The sequence below is a fragment of the Anabas testudineus genome, chromosome 4 (assembly GCF_900324465.2).
Source record: "Anabas testudineus chromosome 4, fAnaTes1.2, whole genome shotgun sequence".
NCBI lineage: Eukaryota > Metazoa > Chordata > Actinopteri > Anabantiformes > Anabantidae > Anabas > Anabas testudineus.
In genome coordinates, this window is record NC_046613.1 from 4,399,745 (window position 1) to 4,417,015 (window position 17,271).

At 41.3% G+C, this 17,271-nt stretch overlaps 2 protein-coding genes across 2 annotated transcripts; both read right to left on the reverse strand.

The window, feature by feature from the left end:
* Positions 1-287: 287 nt before the first annotated feature.
* Positions 288-6,637, reverse strand: lrrc8db (leucine rich repeat containing 8 VRAC subunit Db). Its single transcript, XM_026343850.1, has 2 exons — positions 6,002-6,637; positions 288-4,318 (listed from the first exon to the last, which is right to left on the reverse strand). The coding sequence occupies exon 2, from the start codon at positions 4,314-4,316 to the stop codon at positions 1,761-1,763; it is 2,556 nt and encodes an 851-aa protein (XP_026199635.1). The 5' UTR covers positions 4,317-4,318; positions 6,002-6,637; the 3' UTR covers positions 288-1,760.
* A 612-nt stretch (positions 6,638-7,249) lies between these two features.
* lrrc8c (leucine rich repeat containing 8 VRAC subunit C) lies at positions 7,250-16,763 on the reverse strand. Its single transcript, XM_026346086.1, has 3 exons — positions 16,571-16,763; positions 12,888-13,030; positions 7,250-10,457 (listed from the first exon to the last, which is right to left on the reverse strand). Exons 2-3 carry the CDS (start codon positions 13,023-13,025, stop codon positions 8,229-8,231), a joined length of 2,367 nt encoding a protein of 788 aa, XP_026201871.1. The 5' UTR covers positions 13,026-13,030; positions 16,571-16,763; the 3' UTR covers positions 7,250-8,228.
* Positions 16,764-17,271: the final 508 nt, after the last annotated feature.

The following is a 17,271-nucleotide window of genomic DNA, read 5'->3' on the forward strand; positions in this document are numbered from 1 at the left end:
TATATTTCAAAATATACTTTAAATGGCCATACGATAAATGTGGTGTACCCCCCCACACCCCATTGTCAGCCGTCTGCAACCCTGGATAAGCCATAACAGACAAAGGATGGATGTTTTTAAGTGCAAAGGCTGAATAGGGCTGCAGCTTCAGCTTTATTTCTGTTCTATTATATTCTATTGTTATTTCTATTATACTGAGTAATGTCAGTAATCATAGTAGTATAATAATAGTATTCCTTTATTTATTTAGCACGTTTTAAAACCAGGTTTACAAAGTGCTGTGCAGATAGAGGAACAGATAAAAGTCAATGGGATAATTAATACATACAAACACACACAGTACAGAAATATATTGTTGACTAGAATAAAACATGACAGCAAAACAATCTCGTCTGTACCTTTGAAAATAAATTGTATCAAAAGTAATAGCATGAATGTGTATTTAAATTGGAATGCATAAGGTTATAATAGTACTAGGTTATACCGTCAGTATGCCAGGGGCTTCCAAATGACAGCGGTGAAGTCCATTAATGGACCAAATTTCCGTTGTGTCTAGGACTCATTCTACTGTTCTCAGGAGAGACTGGACAGAAGGTGCTGCTTAAAATATTTATTTTACACCAAACAGTAAAAGGGGAGAACACGGTATGCAGTGATGTACAACCTTTATTTCTCTTTCTTAATCGTTTTTGAGCCGTCGTGTTGTTACGCTGTAAAATTGCTATTGCAGTGATTTAAATGTGTATGAATAATGGCTTTAGCCCTGATTGCACTTTCTTGCTTGCTTATTTTAGTTGCTGCTGTTGTAAAATAGCATTAGAGGACAGCACCGTGACCTGGATTTGAATGTATGAGCATATTGTAAATTGCTGAAAATATATACTTTGTCACATAGTGCTAGTGATATGTAGCCATGCTGGTAGTTAGTTTTTCTGTCCATATACTGATATATGAAATGTGGTCTTCTCATCCCATTGCAGATGAGGTGAGTGTATTTTATTTTAGGTGCTCACAGCAGTGGAAAATTCACCAGCATCATTTTTTGGTAAACAACGTCCAGGTTGCTCTGGATAATCAACAGACTTCACTGTTAATAAGTTTCACTGAGAATATTTATTAGAAGTGGACTATGTCTAACAAAAAAAATTCAGACATTGAGAGCTTATCCAGAGACTCTGTTCCCGGAAAGAAATGTCAAACTTGATTTTCTTCTCTCAGATATAAATATATATTATTGCTGTGAGCACTGAGGCAGAAAATGTTAAAACAATATCTGGCCCAGTAAAAACCCATGTTAACTGCATAGCTGCATACTGTAACAGGAAAATGGGACACTTTCATTATCTGTATTAACAAACCCTTTAACAGGCCAGTCGTATCTATCTAGTTCATCTGAAGTAAACCAAATGACATCTAAGAGATAGGAGGGGGGGTTCTTTTAAATGATACAGATGTCCATAGATGAACTGTAAATACATTTGCATACAAAAAGATGGCAGAGTGATTTAACTGCTGGTATGCACACACATTCACTGAAAACCAAATAAAAAAAGCGTAAACTCAAGGCATGGTCATTGATCTAGTCATCTAAAATGTCTCCAGTGGCACCCTCCCAGTATGTGCTCTGGTGTGTACTGTAAGCATACTGTTAAAGTTGCTAAAACATTATGGAGTGTACCAACATTGTATACCCTAAACTACTGGTTCTACTTGGATGATTTAGACTCAGATGAAGATGTTTGATGTCACGTAGGACATAACTACCGCCCATCATTTAGACACTTGCATCCATTTCCAAAAGAAACAGCAGATTCCTGATTGATGCTCTCTTTGATCTCTATGGGGAGCGAGTCAAACAGGTGATCTTCCACGATTAGACAGCTCCTGCGGAGGAGGCCGCACTGACCGAGCTGGAACGGCAGGCGATCCAAACAGTTTCCCTTCAGTTCCAGGTGTGCGAGCTGCGACAGATGGCCAATTTTCTCTGGAATAGAAGAGATACAGTTGTGGGCGAGGCATAATGTCCTCAGTTTAGTGCACTTGAACAGTTGCTTGGGGACTACCTCAACTTTGTTGCCTGTAATGGCAAAATGTTGGAGGTTCTGCAGAAAGCCAATCTCCAGTGGTATGACCACTATTGAGTTATGGCTAACATCGAGGTACCTCAGCTTGAGGAGGGTGAATAATGATGAGGGCAAACTCTCAAGCTTGTTGTGTGAGAGATAGAGCAACTCGAGGTTTTTCACGTGGCTAATTGACAAAGGAATGGCAATGATCTTATTGTGCCAAAGCTTGAGGCACGTTAGTCTCTTAAGGTGCTGGAAGCTGATGACCTCCTCAATAGTACGAATGTTGTTAGATTTCAGATCAAGTTCCTGTAAGTTGTTCAAACTGAAGATGGCGTGGGGTATTCGCTCTAACTCACAGTTATGAAGCTCCAGCTCAGCGAGATTCATCATTTTCTTCAAACTATTCAGCACTAAGAGCTTTGTACCATCATTATGAACAACCAATTTGATTAGATGTGGGGACAGGTCTGTTATGTTTGTCGGTATCTTGGTGAGGTTGCTTTTCAGATGCAGAATCTTTAGGTGTCTGAGGTCTCGGAGAGAGTCGAGTCCGATCATTTTATTGTTTTCAGAGTTTAAGTTACCGACCAAGTACAGTTCCCTTAAACTTTTCAACATGTATACCCAGCTAGGAATCTCAGCGACATCTGTGAATTTGACATGAAGGCACCTGAGTTGATCGCGAAGGAAAATAAAAGCAGTCTGCTCAACTTTGGCTGGGCAGTGATAGAAATGCAGCTCCTGGAGATTTATCATTTGTGAAATTTTAGCTGTTATCCTGGCCTCTGGGATTAATTCTAGTTTAAGGATTTCCAAATCGGTTAGATCAAACACAGCATCCGGGACTCCAGATAGCATAAAAAGATGAAGTTCCAGTTTTTCTTGAGGATTGCGCGTCACATGCTGGCGCAACTTCTCAAAGGTCCACTCATGGTTGAGGCTGATTTCTCGAAGTTTGTTTTCACTGACCTCTGAGAGAAAAACCCCAAAACGCTTTGAATACAGCTGGTCGTACTGGTCAACCATGTGGAAGAGGAACGCAAAGTCATTCTTGACATCAGGAATGTCACTGAAGCTGCTCTCCTCTCTGACTTTTTCAAAGGAATACTCCTTAAGTGGTCGCCGGAAAAGCCAAAACAGTGTGTATATACAGATAATGCCGTAAACACATATGATTGCAATATAGCATACAAGGAGCTTCTTTAACATGTAAGCCATGTTATGTGTACAATGAAACTTAGTGTATCCAGTCAAATGCTTTATTTCGGGCTCACACACATGGTCAAAATCTATAGAGGCAACAAAAGTCATGGTGTAGCACAAGATCAAAATGAATTTGACTGTTTTGATGACTGTCTGAATGGCATACAGCCTGTAGATCAAGTCACTGTCTTCCACATGGGCACGGAATTTACGGACTTTTTCAAACAAGGCCTTCGCTTGTTCGCCATCCTTCTTGTCGAGAATGGTCATAGAGGGAATTTCACTCACAAGTTTTTCAGTAGAAAACGCGACCCCAGATTTAGTCAGCACTGGGGCAGACTGGTTTGGACTTCCCTCCTCACTGCTCGTGGAGAGGTGTTTCAAGAGGGTCGAGGCTCCGGCAAGTCTCTGCTTGTTCTCTTCCGAGTCCTCGCAAGCAGTCTCAGACAGTGCTTTAGTGGTCCAAGGTGATTCAAAACATTTTCCAAGTATGGAAACAAAATGTTCAATTTTGGAACTTGTCTTTGGGTACTTGAACCAGAAATTGCTACTAACCATTAATACAATAGTGTGGATTAAAGCGAGGTACGGGAAATATTTGGAATACCAAGGAAGGGCAACATGGTAGCACATCTGGTTGACAAAAACATACTGCTGAAAATCCAACTTGGTCCTAACACCTGAAGGCTGGGGCTGCCCAAACGTAGCTGGCTGTGTGATGTGAATTGTAGGTGCAATTCTATCAGGTGGCCTTTTAGCCATTAGTGGTGCGGCTTGCTCCCCAATGGCACTTTCTTTATTCCAGAAAACATCAGCTGTCTCTGGTGGTTGGGTGCCCAAGAAGCTCCCGGGCCCCTCTGGAGTTTTTTCGAGAATGGGAAGACAAACCACTTGGTCTTTAGTTAACTGCATAGTTCCAGAAAATATGGCCAACATCAGCATGACAATACCAAGATAATCCATGAAGACATCCCACCATGGTTTAAGTATTCGATAAGTTGGCTGGATGTCATTCAGAGAGGCTACTTCTGTGAGGGTGAACATTCCTGCAAAAGAGAATTTAAATAAAAATAAACGCTTGCAATATGCATTCAATTTCATTGAACCATTTCAATTGTTTTCACATAAGCTCTGGTGCCCCTGAAAAGAGATTTGTTATGTTCCTGCTCCCACACAAAAGCCGTGGCACAGACAGCTGGGAGAGCTCTAAGTTTAGCTTTCAAACTCTAGAAATGATCACGCCTCGAGTCTATGCAGACACTGTTGTGACTGTTGTGGGGGTCCTTGCCAACTTGTAAAAACTAAAATGTACATGTTTACCACCAGGAATTTGACCTTGGATGGGTGACACAGTGGTAAATGTCATAAAACTCAACTATGGTAACTATGGTGGTAGAGAAAGAATTCAGATCATTGATTTAAGTAAAACATACTCATATTAGACTTGGTAAATATCTGTCACTGAAATGTTATTTAAGTATGCAAGTATTATCAGGAAAATGTACCTTAAGTATAAAAAGCAAAGGCACTCAATAAAGTTCCCTGTGACATTTGGTATATTACTGTTGAATTTGTGTATGAAAAGCATTGTACTCCCATTGTAATCCCTATTACTTTCACAATTAATTCAATTTGTTATTACAACTGTCACAGAGCCCAAACCAAGTCCAACTTTGTATAAAGACAGGGAGAGTTATTAACTCAGCTTTTTCTAAAATGCAGTATAAAAGAAAATCTGATTTGTTAATTTGTATGAAGGGTTATATATCTTCAAGAGTTTCATGCCAGCCACATCAAGTCAAACACAAAGACAAGATGCTGCTTCATAAACAAGAGGTCCAAACAGAAACGTAAATAAGTAGTAGTAAATAATTATTTACTTCATATTTATTACATTCCACTCTAAACATGGAACTCTTTTCTCAACACTTTGTCAATAATATACCTACAAGTAATTACATTTCCTGATGAGCTCACAATTAAATCAATGCACCATTGATTATGGGATACTAGTAGACTGGAAACAATACACTAGTTGTGTCCTCCAATTTCAGGCAGGGCCACATTTCCCAGGCCCATTAGGAGGCTCCGGGGAGGGCCTGCTCTGATTGTTCTGGACTTAGAGAGGAAGCTGTCTTTGAACTGGGACACACATGCACATGAGCTGTGTGTGGAGCTGGTGCATTGCCATGTGCAACACGTCTGCATACTACAGTCCTAAATGAAGGCTGAATTAGCCATACAACTTTTCTAATGACTTGACAGTGTAGCATGCTATTCTTATCTCCAAACACTTGCCAGCTGTCATACTAGCTTTATGAAACCTAAACATGGAGATCTATTATATTAAACCCAGGCTGTCTGGCATATCGACGTGTTTGCTGTGGGTTAAAATTAAAAATAATGTCTGTGACTAAATCCTGTTACGTAGGTCATGTCCTGAACGGATGAAGGTCACTGTTTTCAATGCGGCTGCTGCAGAACAGGCTGAGACCGGCTCCAGAAGCTGCATGCATCCATGGACGCAGCACAAGAAGTGGCCCCGATGTCCGTGCGGCCTTTAAACGCAGCACCATAATGAAGCTGGACGCTTTATTTTGGTGTTCTACGTTACACATCGCAGCTAATCTTCCCCTACTCGCTGTAGGCTGCTAACATGACAGGGCCAGAGCATTTCATTCATCATTTCAGACCTTGAATAGTGTGTGCGGAGCAGCATTCAAACGCACCTTCAGGAGATCGGATCCAGTTATGCCGATGTCCGCAGTCCCGGACGACGCCTCTCCTCACATGCGGACATGAAGCCGGGGATTCCTCGCATCAGCTCGTCCTGGGCCTGCTGGCCGGGCTGTAAGCAGCTTAGCAGACCGGACTACCCCCACTCTGCCTCAGATGGTCGGCTCCTCTGCCTCTGCCACAGCCAGCGCTGCACCAGCTGCTGGGAGTGAGCTGGGTTTGATGCAATTCACATGAAATCACACAGGTCCACTCTCTATACGTGTCGGCATGATCGACAGCTCAGTTGTAGCTCACACTGCAGGAATAATGTCGCCCGACGCTGCACAGGTGATTGTTTGTCCACATTAAGAGCTGATGTGATGGACAGCGTACTGCGGTTTCAAATACTGCACGAACCGACAGTAAACAGGACACACTGAAGTTAGGGACCGTCGTACAAGTGCGGAGGACGCGAAGAAGAGGGCAATAGAAACTGTTCACACCGCTTAATTATGTTCTCTAATATTCTGTAATATTATGTGAAAACCTTTCTCATGTTATATATTTTCACATTATATTCTTCCCAACCTTAAGGACAAGTTGAAATTCAGATTTGTCTAACAATAGTAGACTACAATTTGGCTGCAGTGATGTTCTCCATTTAATAATTAAATAAAATACAATTTGAAAAAATAGCATTAATGTTTTCTTATTTAGGAAAACCTTATCACTCATGCAAGTTTGGGTATGGTATATTGTTTATATATTAAAATATTATGCTTGGCCTGTTGTTATATCATGTCATTACACTTTTCTTAATTTTACTAACACATGCAACAAAACAAATTCCTTGTAAAACTCCTCTTTTTTTAAATCTATGACTGATCTGACTGTGTCCACAATCACTTAAATTTAGAGGAAAAAAATAACGTGGTTGCTTTCAGTGTTTTTCAGACTAGTAAAATTTTTCTTTGTTGTTATAAAAGTAGACTTAACTCTTTTGCCTAATTAGTTTTTACCAGCAACTGAACACAATTACGAATAAGATGCAACAGTCACAAGTCCAATGCCAAGTGAGCTATTTCAAGTATGAAGTAAAAAAAAACAAAACATTTGGCTCCCCACCAAATGTTCAGTTAGTACATCGCTGCTTTCATGATACTGATTCACCGGTGTAATTATTTATTGTTTAAAAAAAATTCTACTGTTCTGACTTTTACAAATTCCAACTTAAGAAATGGCAACTGACAACGACAGTATGTAGTCCTTTAAGTTTAATGCACTTAACAATTACATCTTTTTATGGTACAGAATTATTTGGCCAAGGTATTACATGTTCTTATATAAGATATGTTCTTTGTTTCTTTTGCATAGACCCGCTTCGGTCCATATTACCTAACAGTCTCTTGAAAAAAATAAAACATTTGTAAGGGCACCATAAAATATATACAATACAGCATAAGGCTACTAGCCAAAACTTAAGTGAGGTCTTCAGTTCAGATTTACATTCAGTAATCCAATTAGGCCTATTTTATGTAGCAGTGATAGAAAATCAGCTTTATATGAGTAGCTAGTTTACTGGCTTTCTAGGATAGACTTGGATGAAGAGACAGACACTTAGCTTAGCAAAAAGACAAGCAACCTGGCTCTGTGCAGTGATTAAAAGAATCAACCAATCAGCACCTTTACACCCCATGTTTAAGCACCCGGTCAGATAATAGTCCATGTAACTCAGACTATGTAGCTCCTCATAAATCCACAAATTGTCCCTATAAAGATCAAAGAAAGACTGTAGGTCTTTATTAGCCAACAGTAGGTGTCACCCTTTGATCAGAGCCAGGCTGGCTGTTTCCTTCAGTTTTGAGTCTTCGTGCTAAGCTATGTAAAGCTAATCCCTTTCTGGAACTTAATGTTTAACATACATATATGAGAATGATAACAATCTTCTCATCAAACTCTCAACAAGAAAGCAAAAGGGTGTGATTCTGAAAAATGCTGAAATGTTCCTTTAAGAAACATTATCCAGCCAGATATTATGATGAAATATAATAACAACAGATCAAGCACCCTCGTTGAGCCACACTCTATGTGACAATATATAAAAAATTTTCCCCTGCCATGGACACTGGAAAAAACAAACATTTCTTTAATTATAGTGTAATACTTAAGTATGGTAATGAGTTCATATAAAACAAAAGTTCCGACAAACAGCAGGCACTATGGCTACATTAAGGCATGTCACTCAGCCCTCATTTGGTCCCTGACATCTGATGGCAGAGTTTCAAAAAGTGTCTCTTCCACTATAAGGCAACTGCTTTTCAAAGCATGACAATAACCTAGCTCCTGTGGCAGGACCTCAAAGTGGTTGCCTTTGAGCTCCAAGTATGTCAGCTGAGCTAGGTAGGAAATCTTTGGTGAGAGTGTCGACAGCGAGTTCTTGCCAAGCTTCAGCGTTTTGAGCTTTTTGCAAAAGAAGAGCTCATCTGGTAGATTTTCAATTTTGTTACAGGTGACAGAGAAATACTGCAGACTCTGAAGGACTCCGATTTCTGGAGGGATGAACCGGATGTCATTGTTGGACAAGTCCAGGTAGCGCAGCTTGTTGCACAAAAACAGGTGCGAAGGCAATATCTCAATCTTGTTGTGGCTGAAGTAGAGGCGCTCTAGGCTGCCAAGCTTTTTGATGTGCTCTGGGATATACATAATGCCATTGTACCAGAGCTTGAGGCAAGTCAGTTTCCGAAGATGCTGGAAGCTGATGATCTCCTCTATTGAGCGAATGTTATTCTCTTTCAGATCTAGTTCTTGCAGGTTTGTCAGGCTGAAGATTGCATGTGGAATGCGTTCCAGATCACAACGCACAAGCTCCAGCTCAATCAGATTGGTCATCTTTTTGAGGTTATTCAGCATGACTAGCTTAGTGCCATCATTGTGTAAGTACAACCGTTGCAGATGGCTGGAAACATCCACAATTGATTGGGGAATTTTGGTCAAATTACTCTTAAGGGATAGAGTTTTCAAGCACTTCATCTCCCGCAGTGATTCAAGAACTATATTCTTAGAGGCATCAGTGCTGAATGATCCGATGAGATAGAGCTCCTCTAAGTTGCGAAGGCCATACATCCAGTTTGGAAGTTCCCTGTTATCATCAAACTTCGCACGAAGCACTTTCAGGTTTTCTTTGAGGAAGGAGGTAGCTGATGTGTGCAGCTTTAAAGAGCATTGGTAAAGAGACAGTTCCTGAAGATCTTCCAGCTGAGAGATAGAGGCAGGGATGGTGACATTGTTAATGATCTCTAGTTTGAGTGACTGCAGCTCTGTTAACTCAAAGACGGTGTCAGGCAGTCCAGGAAGCATGAACAGCTGAAGTTCTAGTCTGTTGTTGCTGTTAGTCTGGATTCTCTGACGCAATTTCTCCGCAGTCCACTCGTGGTTGAGGTTGAGCTGTTTCAGCTTGTTCTCACTGACCTCAGATAGAAAAACTGCAAACCTTTTAGAATACAGTGGGTCATACTGATCAATCATATGCAGCATGAAAGCAAAGTCATTCTTGACATCTGGGATGTCGCTGATGCCTGTTTCCTGGCGCACATACTCAAAGGAGTATTCTTTCAGCGAGCGGTAAAACAGCCAGTAGGAGGTGTAAAGGCTTGTTAATCCGTAGACAGCTACTAAACATAGGTAACAATAGGAAAGCTTAGCAAACAGATGAGCCATAGTGTGATTGCATTCAAACTCTTTATAGCCTATCATGTCTTGGATTGGAACTTCGCAATGTACTCTATTCCGCACTTTATTCACCAAAGAACTATTATAAGCAATGATCAGAACGAACTTGAACACCTTGAACACTGTCTGGCGAACATACATAAGGTAGAGGATGTCTCCTTCCTCAACGTGCAAACGGAACTTCTTTACTTTTTCAAAAAGAGCTTTGGCTTGTTCACCCTCTTTTTTGTCAAGGACACTTGCTGATGCCTTGTCAGCTACAATCTTTTCTGGGATAGACCGGAGGGACTGTGACTTCTCCAAAATTCCTTCTCCAGGAGATAAAGCGAGGTCGCTGTTCTTTTTACTGTCCTTCTCTTCTGGATTTTCTCCGGACACCTCTGACAATGCTCGCGTGGTCCAGGGAGAGTCGAAGCACTTGCCAAGCATGGCGACAAAATGCTCTATTTTAGAGCTCGAGCCAGGGAATTTGAACCAGAAGTTGCTACACACCATGAAAACTACTGTGTGTATAAGAACCAAATAGGGAAAGTACTTTGCATACCAATGTAGAGCCTTCTCATAACACATCTGATTGATGAAACTGTACTGTTGAATATCCAGATTGGTCTTCAGGCCTTTCATTTCTTTGGGTGCAGCCGAAATATTGGTTTGTAGGTGTACCAGTGATTTCAAATCCATTTCACTTGTGTTCGATGGCATTCTCTGTGGGAGGCAGATTATTTTGTCTTGCATTACCTAGAATAAAGTGTAGAAAGAAGAAACAAAGGTTTGAGACATTCAGACACAACAAATAGTGTGTTTACATATTAAATATACAGCATTAGAGAGCTGGATACGACACCGCCTCTCAGACAGTAGCTTAACTGTCAGTAATGTTTCATCTGCAACTCAATGGAAGTCAATGGTTTGACACAGTGAAAGAGAAGAAATACCTTTCTTGCTATTGAATCAAACATTGCTTTGAATTGTAAATTCAGCATTACTTTTAGCTAGGTTTCCCTAATAAACTGTAAGCTGCATGTACATGCATAGCAGGGTTTGTAAATGTTTTTTACAGACATGCATGTGCATGAGTATGACAACATGACAGGAAGAATATTGCTGCCACAGAAGAGGATGTAAGGAAAGATCACCACAAGTGTCATATTTAAAATAACTGAATTTTCTCTTTAATGTGCTGACTAAAACAAACTAATACATAACGTAGCCTCCAGAAGTCAAAATACAGCAAGTTCAGTTTCCACCCTTCTCAGAATCAAGTTGCAGAGTATTGCATCAGTACTGAGCCTCTGTTCAACGGACACCGCAGACACAAAGTATGGGCCATCCTCAGATACCCTACATCACCCTGGACACACTGTTCATACTTGTTTGAGCACTAAACAAAACCTGAGGCATCAAAGACTAGAAGGTGTCCCCACACACTAGAGCTGTTTCAGCAGAGGCGTCTTCCCACTTGCCAAGGACATTCTGGAGAAGGATGCTCCACAGCCCATTCTGAACCAAAACTACTTCACCTGAATACACTAATGCACTTCACAAACTGCAAAGAACTATTGCAAACACCTTTATATATGCCATTAAACTATACAACTGAGAAGAGGGTGCAACATGATGACATCATTTAAGGGGCACCAGTCAAACTTCACAATGAAAAAATGTAGAAGATGTATCCAATAAGGTCTCCTGGGGAAACCTGAACCTAGAACATGTGCTCAATTGGCACAGTATAGATTTTCCTTCATATTTATTTTAAGCTTTAGTTGAACTGATTCTTTTACATCAGTTTGAGTTAGCTAGATGCATCTTCTTTGTTTCTTGTTTGTTATGTCCCTCCTTTTGTTTGGAGTAAGATAACTGTGCGAGAATTCCCATGTGCACGCCAGTAAAATTACCTGCAGTTGAACCTGATGCCTGTACACAAGCTTTAACAGTGACCACATTACTGCAAACAAGCCTTTCCCTGTTGACCTCCTCCAAGTAGCCTGGTTTACAGATTGAATAGAAACATTGGTCACAAGGATGTATCAGTAAACAACGAATGCCTTTGGAGTTTACTAGTAATGTAAATAATCAAAAACAGCTGCTTTGCTCTGCCATGCTAATAACAGGAAATGGGCACTTTAATTCTGCGGTGCCCGGCCTTAGGAGGAGACATTTTGTGCACTCTGTTTAGCAGCCTGACAGCTCAGCTTTCTATTGTGTAACATGATCTGGAACTGCTGCAGCATGGAAATGTGAATACCACCGACTCATGTTATCTTGTATTCCCCATAATAACTACAGTGAGAGAAAGGTTGTTGTGCTGCGGCACTGAAAAGTCAGGGCTGCTGACGTCTCTGAGGAGCTACTCTGCAGAATTTTACAAACTACATCTCGCTCTGTATTTTCCCCTCTGATTCTAAATAGAGGGATTATTGTGTGAGGCATTGAAGTAATTACACATCATGCCATGTTGATAAAGCTCTAAGTTATAAAGTAAACTTGACTGCATAATTAACTGCCCACTCAATTTAATAACTATTAGAAGACGTCTAAACATTGTTATAGTGAGAAAGGGAAACAATGGATGCTCCCACCCTGATAAATATCCTGTTAACAGTTTTTCTAAAACAGTTTGGTATCATTCCCAGAAGTTTACACTAAAGGGTCCTGCAGGAGCCAAAAACGTCCCTATTCCACACAGAGAAAGAAGTAAGGCATCAGGCCACATGAGTTTGGAATCTGGTGTTTACTAAAAGGGGCTGGGTGGGCAAATGTTTCCACTTGTAAACTCCTGAAGGGCTGAATGCTCCCTTTGCTACGCACAGTCTAGGTTGAAAAAAATGCTGTAAAAGAGGTTGTAAAAGAGCGGTTTTGAGCTGGTGCCAGTGCAAGAGGCAGGACAGCAGAGACCCTATAGGCTTCCTCCAGTGGATTCAATTATTCTAGATTAAAAAAAAAAACAAAAACGTAGAGCCACTCCTTTTATCTCACTGACATGTTGGGGTTCATATTTCATGTTACATTAGCGAGCATTAGGTGCACTTCTCCTTCACTTTCCGAGAGATGGTTACATTAGCAACCAAAATAACACAAGCAGCACAAGCCATTAGAAATCAAATACATAAAGGGAGAGACTGGTCCCTTAAGTGGAGCTGTCATTGTGAGGCATTTGTTACTGACCTGAAGGGTGCAGCCAAAGACACCAATCATGAGCATGATCACAGACAGGTAGTCTGTGAACACATCCCACCACGGCTTCAGGACCCTGAACGCTGGCTGCTGTTCAGTGAACTGCCGGAATTCCATCACAGGAATCATGATGCCTGTGGCAAGAGAACACAAAATGAGCCGATGTGACCTTCAGTCAGTACAATAGGACACATTATTTGTCTGTAGGGGGTTGAAACAATGATGTTTATTAATTCACAACATAAAGGATATTCCGCTTCATAACTACAATGTGTGTTCTCAGCCTGCTATGGCGTCCCACTGGGATAAGTTGGTTTATGGCCTTCAGAAAGTAGTCACGTGCCAACATGTACTTTGCGTTTAATTCTTATATTTGCATGTTACTGTGCTGTGATAGCACAGGTATGACTTTTACAGCGTGTTCACACATACAGGAGCATATAGCCGATTCGGTGATAGCTGCCATTTGACATGTTCATCATTTTAATGTAAACCTGTCCACTATTACAGTACAGTGCAGGAAATTCCCAGTGTGCAGCTCAAACTGCCATATTGCAATATGACGATGATTAGCAAGGGTCCAAATTCTCAATTTACTGCTCAATATTGAGTGAACCACTGACTAACTGAATTAGTTAAGAACACATTTTGTAGTTCAGGTTACAAAGACAGAAACTGAATGACCATCAAAAACAGTTCACCAACTTTGCAGGTGTGTCTGGTGGTGGCAGAGAGGTCAGAAAATAAACCTCCAGTCATGGCCTAGCACAGTGCGTGAATAAACATACTTAGCACAACACACCTTCAGAGCCCTGCAACAGCCAACTACTTTGTTTCCCTATGTGTAAATGCACCGGTACGCTGCATTTAAAGTATCTGTAACCCTGCAGGAAATAACACAGCTCTCTAATTCATTTCAATAGAAACAGTCCATCCAACTTTTTTTTTACCACTTCACGCTGAGGAGCTTTGGACCATCCCCCCTCAGCCCCCCTCTCCCCTACACCATTATTGCCCTTCCTCCTATTTAAATGAATGAGGAGGGTTGTTTTTCCATGCAGAGTGAACATCTGTGTGAATACTGCCTTAGTTATGTTAAATCCTGACTCAAAAGGGGGGTTCCTATACATCCTGAACTTCCACCTTGTTATGGAAAACAGCCCGGAAAACACAGTAGGTTAGTTCAAAGTGAGGACCACCTCTCTAATGGAGCTTTAACATTACATGAATGCACATTACAAATATAAATACCTAAAAAGGCAACTAAATAAATGACTCACATTGATGAGATGTGTTTGGATGCTGACTTCATAGTTCAAGAAGCCCACATGTTTATAAAATGGCTTCACACCTGGTAGTGAACACGACGACTGGCAACACTGAATGAAACCAGATCTAAGCCCTTTGCTTGGTTTAAACACGGCATCTTCAAGCTATTCATCTCCTGAAAGCCTGTTATAAATCATGTCGCTTACTAACGGCGGTTCAACATGAAAAAGAGCGGCATATTTCTGATGCTGCCTCCTGTAAAGGCTCTTACTAAAGCTGCGAGGGTCATGTTTCTAATATCTGTCTGCAGTAAGGCGTGTGCTGAAAGTGTAGTTGGGTCTGTGGTCACAGTAAAACATTAGTGCAGGATCTAATTAGTATGTTTTTATGTGCTGGTGAAATAAATAAAAAAAAACATTTAAAATGAAAAATCCATGCATCTAAAAGTCTAAGCAGGTATTGAATAATGTAGAAGGTGGCAGACCACGGTGTATGGTGTTTTAATCATCCACAGCTCCACAGTGTCAAAAAGACAACTTCTGTTAGGCCATCACCAACGAGTGGAGCTCCGTCATATTGTGGAATCTGTAGCTAAAAGCCTCAGGCTTTCTAGATGTCCTATTATTTGATAGTTCAATTAAGTGTTTCTCACAAAACGCCTTCTATTGATTTTCCCATCTCTTTCTCATAACAGCAGGAAGGACGGAGAGCAGCCATTGAGTCTGACGACGGTTCAGTGTAAAGGACCAATTCAGACAAATGACAAAAGAACATTTGTCTCCCTCATCGCCCCCATAAACGCAAAGATAATTTTATGTGCCAAAGTTGGAGATGTCTGTCTCAGGGGATTTTTGCTTTTGGCATTGAAAAAGTTCCTTTATATTTATTAAACAGCTGTATCCAGAAGCAAAGCCTCAGTTGCCAATGCAGCTCATTGTCTGACAATTTCCTTAGAAAACGGTGGTTAGCAACCGAACTAGGACATGTTGTGCTAAACACAAAAACAAACTGATGACTGCCCGGTTATCTTATCTTAGATTCTGCACATCTTTTAATGAGAAGTCGTGATTGGGACGAGGAAAACTGCGGTACACACTGTCTGTAATTACCAATAATTGCTGAACTTTTTTTCTGTTTATATCGCCCTTGAGGAAAAAATAAGTAGAGGAGACAACATTAATTAAAGTAGTTAAAACCGGCTCCACCTCTGTGAGCTACAACATAATAACAATCCTACAGTGCAGTTCACTTCATACTGACAATGAGCTCTGTGGCAAACTATATATTTAGACATTTTAAGTGCATTTGGATCCAGGTCTGACCCGTTGCAGAGTAGCAATATAATTATTATTTTTTGCATGGTTAGTGCTGCGGGCACCACACACACACATTCCTTCACTGTATTAAAGGGAAATTTTGGTAATTTAATATTTATGTTACATAAATACGGGCAACTCACAAGACACGGCTGACTACAAGAATCTAAAAATGGAAAAGGTCATCCTGACTTTTAAAAAGCTCCAAACATGCTCTTGCTCTTCCCATAGTGCGACCCCTCGGCATGGCGCCTTTCATTAGAGCTTCCGTGTAACGCAGGCTTCCTGAAGCTAAAGCAGATTGAATCCTGACCAGATGGATGGTGTGCCTCCTAAAAGTTCAAGCGAGGAGACTGATTTCTCTCCTGAAAGTGGATGATGTGTTAGTTTTTTGTAATTTGCTAACTTTGTATTTTCTGTTTTTTTTCTATAACACATTGAATTTGTGAAAAAATAAAAATAAACCAGAGAGCACAATGAGCAGGCGTTTGGGACAATGCTGTCTTTCCACTGGATGAGTCAGCCATTGATTTGAGCTCACCAGGTCATATCCTTGTCCCTTCCCAACAGGAAATTTGTCTGAATCCCAGATATCTAAAAACAGACATGTTTGGAACACACCCAGCCCCAGGCACACAGAAGTCCAGTCTCATTAGAGATGTGGGCTGAGAAGAAAAACACCCGCATTGCAGGAAGGAGAAAGAAAGAACATCTCGGATGTTTCTGTAATGCAGCACACTTTTCTAGACTTTACATGGGGGGCTCCTGTGTGGGGGAAAAAAGTGCAAACACGACCACATGTGAGTCATTCTGTGCTCAGCACGAACCACCTATGAATGATCCGGACAAGAGGATCGAGCTGGATCTGGAAATCCTGAGGATAAAACGAGGCCCGCACTTGGCCACGTTGGAGAGCAGAGCGCGGCGTTAGCGCTCCACGACGCAGACACGTCCCTCCCGGAGCCCCGGAGCGGACAGCCGCAGGTAAACTAGCGGCTCCCCTCAGTCCAAACTAGTTGGCCGACACTCTGCCTGCCCCTGGTAAACCCTCTGTGCAGTGCCTAAATCACAGCGGAGGGACTGACTTACCTTTCTGTAGACGAGTCCCGGACTTGAGGATCGGACTGTTCGGCTTTCATGCGATGAGCTTGTCAGGAACCAGAGGAGCGCGGTCCCCTTTGTTCTCCGTCCGCCAGCCTTTCTGGGATCCCGGACCAGACCGTGCAGGCATGTACCGCCAGCCACAGGGGCGTGGACTCGACGAGCGGCCCAACAGGGATCTTGACGGTCTCTGATGTGTTTTATCTGTATGAGACAGCTGCGAGGGGGTGGGAGAGGGGGGGGGGCACTCTGAGAAATAACAACACTGATCATCAGTGAAGCTGAAGCTGAGCCATCATTCACCCTGTAAACCAAAGATGTGTGTGGTATAAAATACAACTGGAACAAAATGAAGTCAAAGTACTTAAAATAACATTTACTCTAGTGCTGGACTCAAGCTGTCTATAATCGGAGTTAGGACACGTATCCTCCTTAAACTATCCAAGTACTGCATATAAAGTAATCAAAAGTAACTTCACCTTTGATGTAGGTTCAGAATAATGCAATCATAATTATATATAATGTAGATTCTGACAAGTGGCTTTTATCCAGTGTCAGACATGCAGATATTTCCATTCCCTACATGTTGTTGTTCTTGTTGTTGTTGTTGTTGTTGTTGTTGTTTTGGCTCCTCACTTTCCTCTTCCCTCTACATAAAGGCTCTTCTGCTGTTTTTAAACGCCCTGCTT

Coding starts and splice junctions, on each gene's coding strand:
- lrrc8db (XM_026343850.1), bottom strand. CDS start 4,316: ATGTTCACCCTCACAGAAGTAGCCTCTCTGAATGACATCCAGCCAACT.
- lrrc8c (XM_026346086.1), bottom strand. CDS start 13,025: ATGATTCCTGTGATGGAATTCCGGCAGTTCACTGAACAGCAGCCAGCG. Junction 10,458..12,887: donor TCTTTGGCTGCACCCTTCAG/GTCAGTAACAAA, acceptor ACTTTATTCTAG/GTAATGCAAGACAAAATAAT.